Here is an 8,404-nt window from a genome sequence, read left to right as displayed (position 1 = left end):
GGTGGAGGATGGGGAAGGGGGTTGCGTGGGGGTCGGTGGGGTGGAGTAGGGGCTGGAGGAAGGGGATTAGGTAAGGTGGAGGGCTTGGGGAAGGGGTTGCGTGGGGCTAAGTGGGATGGGGATAGGCTGGGTGAGGTGGAGGGATGGGAAAGGGGGAGGGGTTACGTGGGGCTGGGTGGGTTGGGGACAAGCTGGGGAGAGAGGTGGGTGGGGTAGGGACGGGCTGGGGTGGAGGTGGGGATGGGAGAGGCTGGGTGGGGAGAGGCTGGAGAGGGGGTGGGGTAGGAAAAAAAATAAATTTATTATTTTTAAAAATATTTTTAAATTAAAAATGATGGAGGAAAAAAGGAAGGGCTGGGGTGGGGGGGGGGGGATGGGCTAGGTAGGGTGGGGAGGGAAAAAATATCTTTTAAAAAAATTTTAAAAATATTTCATGAATGATTTTTGAATTTTTAAAAATATTTTTAAATTATTTTTATATTATTTTAAAAATATTTTTAAATTAAAAAAGATACAGGGAAAAAAAGGATCCTTTTTTATTTTTTTAAAAAATTTTAAAAATATTTTTAATTTTTTGTTAAATTTTAAAAATATTTTTGAATTATTTTTAAATTATTTAAAATATTTTTAAATTATTTTTAAATTTTTTAAAATATTTTTAAAATCTTAAATTATTTTTAAATTTTTAAAAATGTTTTTAAATTTAAAAAGATAGAGGAAAAAGGACCCTTTTTAAATTTTTTTTAATTTTAATATTATTTTTATTTTCTAAATTATTTTAATGTAAAATTGGCCAAAAATTGACCTTCACTCGTACCCCTAGGCGAATGGTTACACTCTCTTTGTTCTAGTCACCATGACCTTGCCACATAGGTAAGATCAACGGTCAAAGGGTGCGAAATATTATTTTTTGATGGGTTAAAGGGTCCAGATGACAAACATGTAAGTAGAAGTGTCCAACTTACAAAATTAACATAGTACAGGGGTCCAATTGAGCATTTTGCCTTAGAAAAATGATTTGAACTTTTTAGGGTCAAAGTCATTTTCCCTCCCCAACTTTGTCTTAAAAATCAAACTCCCCCCTCAACTTTGAACAACAACCATACTCTCCCCTTTATCCTAATTGAATTTTTAAAATTCCTATTTTACCCTTTATCATCAATTTTTTATTCTTTTTTTTTAACTTCTTTAAAATCATTATATTTTCATTTTAAAAAAAATTCATATAACAAAATTTTCATAAAAACATAAACATTATTCATATAACAAAATTTTCATCAAAATATAAACATTATCTTCTAGGAAAAAAAAAGTAAGAAATACCAATTAAGTATATAAGCTAATGATGATCTTTATGAAGTAAATTAACATAATAAGAAAATTATTTTTATTAATAAACTATAATATTTATTTTACAAGTGAAAATAATAAGTAATACTAATTTTATAAACATATTTCAATGCAGAAAATATAAATAATAAATGAAAGAGATAAGCCTCTACTCTTCAACTTCACAGAGGTCCTATTATTCCCTGAACCCAAATTTAGCGTATTTTTGTCATTTTTTTGTGCTAATTTGGCACCTTTATTACATAAAATGGAGCTCACATCAAAGGTCTCACGCCATCTAAAATGATTGACAAAAGGTATTACGTTAGCTAAAAAGATTGATAAAAATACACTAAAGTTTAGTTTAAGGGGTAATAGGACCCTCGTGAAGTTGACGTGTGTTATAGCAAATTTGGTCATAGTTTGGGGGTACTAGATGTTTTTCTCGAATAACAATAAGATCAAATTATAAAGATTATATTTATTTATATAAAGTATAAAATATGTAATACTCTATTAATGACAATCACAGCTTATTTATTGATATAGACAATAGATAATATCGTTGCTTATCACTTGATTCTCATACTAAAAATAGATGTTTTAATTTATCTGCTCAACTTGTGAAATCAAGACAATTGTATTATGTTTTTTTCTACCCTTTAGTGTTAATAACTATATAAAGTAACAGTATTAACAAATTTAAAGTTTCAAATTATCATTAATAAGGTTAATTTAGCAAAATATACCTCTAAGTAAAATTTTCTTAAGGACATGTGTTATATCAATAAAAATTTAAGTAAGATGAAACGAATTTAGTAAGAGAGTGATAAAATACAAAAACATACGCACATGCATGTACATACATATGTATATATACACACTTAGGGGTGGATTGTTTGGAAACAAGTTATTCCGGGATTAGTTATTACAAAATAAGTTGTACTAACATGTATGTATGATAAACTTATCTCATCACTGTGGAATAAATGGTGCGACAAATAATTTTGAGACTACCTAATACATCTAATTAAATGCAGGATAAATAATAACGAACTTTATCTCTGAATTATTATAATTGTACCTCATACCAAACGACTCTTTAATACATATAATACTAAAATAACGATCTTAAAAAAATTACATTAAATTTTGTGATAAATTTATAAAAAGTATTAATTTGCTTATAAAGTTAATAAACTTAAATAAAATGCTACAAATATCCATGTTAAAAAAATATTCCTTACAAATAATATAAAAAGATACTACGTAAATATAGGATTAAAATTACAAGGATAAAATGGACATTGCATGGGATAAAGGGGGGAGTATGATTATTATTCAATGTTGAGGGGGGTTTAATCAAAGTTGGGGGGGGGGGGGGGGGGGGTCACCCGAACTTTTTATCCTTCATTAAAATACTCTGCAATAGACAAAATCATCTTTTTTACTTTTTATTTAATTATTATTTAATTAAATTAAGCACTCCTAAAATACATAGTAATAAATATATATATATATATATATATATATGGAAATTTTAATAACTAAGGAGAATTAGTGTCACTTAAAAATATGCCAATTAGAGTAACAAAAATGTCCATAAAGATATTCTTGAATAGGAATGAAATAACATTGAAGAAGCAATATTTAACTTACATAATTAAAATAAGAAACATATTCATATATAGAATAATAATACTCACATTTTTTTAAATCCTTTTGCAATTTTTTTATTTCTATTTATTTTGCGAAATAAAGTTTACCCCAAATAAATTGTCTCCCTAATCAAATAGAAAAAGGGTTTGAATATGATACTATATAATGAGCGGTGGAAAAAAAGTTCCATAATAATTTCAATTAAGAAAAAAAAAATCAACAATGAAAAAGTTTTTATATTATTAGATGTTCTTTAATCAATAAATGGTATAAGTCGTTATTGTTTGATTCTTTAATATTTTTGTGTAGGTGAAGAAATATTGATATGGAGAATGTGATTGAGATTTTGTGTCCATTACAATTAGATTTTAAAGTTTGTATTGAATTTATTTCTAATGTACATGGATATTATTTATGTTGTTAAGGTTAAATTATCAAACGTTCTTCAACTAATATTCTTCTATACTTTTGCTTTATATGCTTTGTATTAGTTTCTGTGTTGGTTGGTAGTATGCCTTATTTTGCTTGATACAGTTTGATGTATTTCTAATGCTCTATTTGCTCGATACAGATGGTAGATGAATGGCTTTGAGAATATTTTGTGATATCTCAATTGTCATACCATTTTGTTGAAATTTAGATTCTGTTATCATCTATTATTTTTGTTATTATCTATTGTATATTGTACTTCTGTAATTACTCTTTTTTTCTAAACGACTTTGAATTATTTTTCCCTGAGCGGAGGTCCTTCATCAAGTTGAAGTGTGAAAACATCATTATTGATTGATTCTTCAATATTCTAATGTAGATGAAGAAAGATTGATATGGAGAATGTGATTAAGGCTTTGTGTCCATTACAAGCAGATTTTAAGGTTTGTATTGAATTTTATTTCTAACGTATATGGATATTATTCATGTTGTCAAGGTTAAATTATTAGACGTTCATTAATGAGTGTTTTCATATTGTGAGCAATTGGAAATATTTGACATTTTAAAGATGTCGAACATATTGTTTTGTTGTAGTTTCTATTCTATTACCATCTACTGTTTTTATTATTATCCGTTGTTTTTTTTACTTCTTTAATTACTTCTTTTATTGAACAATTTTGGAATATTTGTTTATGAGCTGAGGTCCTTCATCAAGTTGAAGTGTAAATACATGACTAATTGATGAGTGTTTTCATATTGTGAGCAGTTGAGGGTATCTGATATTTTAAAGTTGTCGAAAAAATTCATCATTCCCAAATTTGGATGTGCAATCTATTATTTATCTTCGAATTTTGGGTTCTGCTTATTGAGTTTATTGTTTTTCTTTTCCAGTTTAGTTTGTATCTGATTGACATGATATGAAATTTGTTTTGTAAAGTTGCAGTCTTGCAGGTTTTTGGATACACATAATTTGTTTATATTTTATTACTCATTAGATGCTTATTTTCATAAAATTTTAATAGCTCTAACAAATTTATAAATACTATATAAATTCTACAAAATTAACATATACTAATCATTTATTCATTGAATACACACGCAAAGCGCGTACATCTAATTAAACTAGTATTTTACTATGACTATATAATTACATTTATGCAACCAAACAGTACACTCGTTATTACATTATTGTGGCAAACAAACAAAAAGGTCATAACAATTATTATACCGTGTAATTATTAGATTGTGTGATTTCTAGCTACTAATTCCACTAATTTCCCTTACTAGATGACTTTTCAAACAAATCTTAAATGAAATATCTAGAGGATGGAGTAATAGATACGCTTAGATTAATCCTATTTAGAGTAGGTTTTGGAAAGCAATTTTCGTTTTTGTAGAATACAATTTTTGGCATGTATGAAAAGCGATGATTCTATCATGTATCATGTGCACATTTTCACCATATATAATTCTACTGTCCTTCACTTGTTACCTAGTTCAACTGGCAAAAAATTATTCTAAAAATAACTAAGCGGGCTTGTCCATTTTCCATTATGAAATTTGAGAAAAATAACTTTTGTTTTTAAAGTGAATGATATTTGAATAATTTGTGGACTTCAGGTCGTTAATGTTAGAATTTATTTGACTGGCTATTAAGAACGCAAATATATTAGCTTGGATAATGGCATCCACTATGCAACAAACTAAATAATCAGAGCAACAAAAATCAAACCCAAATAAATTATAATTGTATTTCACTAATTAACTAATAATAAACTGAAATTACAACATGACCAAAATTCTCCTTAATTATTACTAACTGATCGTCATTTGGTTTATCAGTATAATCGTACAGATAAGCTTGCTCAAAGAAAGAAAATTGATTATACTTGTTGAAGTATTGGTAGGTGCGTGATAATGGTGCGCTGACACGTGATTAAATGCCTCTTGAATTAACTATTGTCGCTAAATGGAAGTATTCAAATTTACATAACTAAAGATTTGTCATTTTTATTAGTAAACAACAGTTATTCTATTCGTCCAAATATGCTATTCTATCACCATATAATATATATTCGCTTTAATTACAACATGAAATCTCTAAGTAGGCACTTAAATAAAACACTTATAGTTACATAAACATATACAATTAATTATTCTATATTAATTCATGATCTGTGAGCTAACCATTTTATGAATGACAGATTAATAAGGGGGAGGAGATGAAGTAATCTATAATCTAAAACCAAATTCAAGTTCATGACCCAACTGAATGAAGAGTATATTATACTCTCTGCCGATTACTTGTTCAATTAAATACATTGTACAAAAGTTTGGGGAGACAACTTGTGATAGCAGTGGCGGAGCCAGGATTTTCATTGAGGGGGTTCAGAAGTAAACATACGGACTAGTCGAAGGGGTTCAACATATACTATATATACATAAAAATATTTTTGACCGTGTAAAAATAGCATAAAAATAGTATAATTTTCCGTCGAAGGAGGGTTCGGATGAACCCCTGATTACAAGGTGGATCCGCCACTGTGTGATAGTTCGTAGTTCGTACTATCAAAATAGAATGAATAAGTTGACAAATACAAACCTATTCTCCTTCGGATCAATATAATGTAGAATACCACGATCGTATTACTTATTTTCTTTGTCTCTGCGTGCAGTTCTAGCAATTTCTTGTGTTTAAAGACTAAATTGTTTGAGATTTTTGGTATACTTGGGAGTTGGTTCAAAGAGCAAAATATGTTCTTAAATTGGAAAGATTTGGACAATGTCCCTCATCTCCACCTTTCAGTTCTTGCCAAAAAGGTTTGAGATACTCTTAAAATATAATCGTGAAAGAATGGTGATCATTTGATGCCAAATGTAGGAGAGCTTGTCTTGCTATATACACCGTGAATTAAACAATTTTCACAACTAGCAGATTAGTAAAGAAACAAATGTTAATAATAGTTCTCCTAAACTTGACTTGACTTTGAATTTATACACTGGATAGAAATAAGGAAACCGATGGACAATCAATACAGTATCTGAACAATGGCAGGACCATGATTTTTACTAAGGCGTTAAAAAGTAAACATATGAACTAGCTGAAGAGAGTTCAACGTCAACTATACATACATAAAAAATAATTTTTATCATGTGTAAATAGTATGATCAATTTTCCATTGAACGGGGTTCAGATGAACATTCGAACCCCTGTGAGCTAAAGGTGGCTCCGTCCCTGGTATCCGGGTAACATGGGCAGCTTGCACATGATCCAGTACCAACCATCATAGTATCCTGGTGACCTATTCTTCTCACAGTACATGAATCCTTGCACATATCCCAAACATAAACAAAACATATTACCATAGCCAATTCATAATGATGGTCAGATATTCAGTTTATTGAAACCCTTGGTTGGATTAAAATATAGAGAGATCATAAACAACACAATACACATTAATTTCAATTACGCATTTACAGTGAAGGGAAAAACAAAAGTGAACAAAAACACAAATGCTCAAAGATAATATATATGTATGTACTTTATCAATAGCCATTCAACTAAATTCTAACATTGACAACAAATTCTGGATAAGAAAAGACTCCTGGCTGCTCTAAAAATTGTACAAGAGACAATATGAGAAAAAGAATCAATCAATTCCTCGTCGATCCAAAAACTAGAAGGCATGTGATTCGTCCTATTGCGATCATCACAAGAAATACAAATTTCCCTAATATACCTAGCACAACAATGTAATCCCCTGATCGGTTTGATGACTAGTTATAAAACTGGCAGGGGAAGCACAAGCCTCCAATGTTGATGATCCACCGTTGTATGAGAAGAAGGGGTCTTTAAGCAACTCTTCCGCAGATGGCCTGAGAGACATGGGAAGAAGACACCTCTCAATTATACCTTTCACTTTGGAGTCCTTCACCTTATCGAGTGATGCAGGCTTTACACCGGTGTACACTTTCTTAAATATCTGGATCCCACTGCTGCATTCCATATACGGATATTCACCCGTAACCATTTCAAGAAGACACATCCCAAACGAATACATATCCACCAGCTCGTTGTGTTCTCCGTCGTAGCACTCAGGAGCCATGAATGCCGGGGTGCCCTTAGGCTCTTTCTCTATCACCAAATTACCCTCCATAACACGAACCGCCAAACCAAAATCTCCAAGGATAACGCGCCTCCCGCTATTATCGACGAACACATTGTCGCACTTGATGTCTCGATGGACGATCTTAGGGCTCTGGCTGTGTAGAAAGCTCAAACCTTCAAGAATTTGCCTGCTCCAATTCCCGATACTCGTCATATCCTTATCAAACTTGGACATATACTTTTTCAAGCTACCCGCCGGGAATAGTTCTGTGATCATGTTAAGTTCTTTGGCACTGGAATTAAGCCAACAAGAGAAACACTTCATAACCTTTTCACTATTTAACGACTTCAACAAAAGAGCTTCAACGAACAATTTTTCAGGGATTTTTGATGCTTCATCTTCTCTCAAAAATACTATTTTGTTCCACGCAATTTTAATTTTGTCAAGACGATCGTACCCAATGTACACCTCTTTGGAAGCCCCACTACCCAACATCTCATTGTATCTGATATACCTTCCACAAGGAGATTTTTCCACTACTTTACGTAACCCGTAAGCCATCACTCTCAAGTTCAAACTTGAAAAAAACAGATTTGCAGATTTACGCTTGAAGGGTTACAAATATATAGCTTTTGGAAACTCTTGTATATATTGTTTTTTTTTTGGTAACTCTTAAATATTCTCCTAGTTAGAATATGTCTAGGAAATAATTTTTGGTAATTAAATGGAATAAAACTTTTGGTAATTATTACTCTTATACGTGTTTTTTTTTTTACCTTCTGATAGATTTTTTGTGCTTTATTAAAAAATTACACAAATATTTATTTTTTATCCTAATTAATATTTGGGGCTTTGAAATTATTAAAGTTATAGCTTAT

General features: G+C 30.6%; 1 protein-coding gene across 1 annotated transcript in view; it reads right to left on the bottom strand.

Moving 5' to 3' along the window:
* Nucleotides 1–8,087, bottom strand: part of LOC107858304 (serine/threonine-protein kinase WNK8-like) — a 23,257-nt gene extending 15,170 nt beyond the window's left edge. The window contains exon 1 of the mRNA XM_016702979.2: nt 7,208–8,087. Coding sequence (XP_016558465.2) covers nt 7,208–8,087 — 880 coding nt within the window. The remainder of the gene's footprint in view (nt 1–7,207) is intronic.
* Nucleotides 8,088–8,404: the final 317 nt, after the last annotated feature.

This window comes from Capsicum annuum, chromosome 2 (genome assembly GCF_002878395.1).
Source record: "Capsicum annuum cultivar UCD-10X-F1 chromosome 2, UCD10Xv1.1, whole genome shotgun sequence".
In the NCBI taxonomy this organism is placed as follows: domain Eukaryota; kingdom Viridiplantae; phylum Streptophyta; class Magnoliopsida; order Solanales; family Solanaceae; genus Capsicum; species Capsicum annuum.
This window is presented reverse-complemented; position numbering and strand designations above follow the sequence as displayed.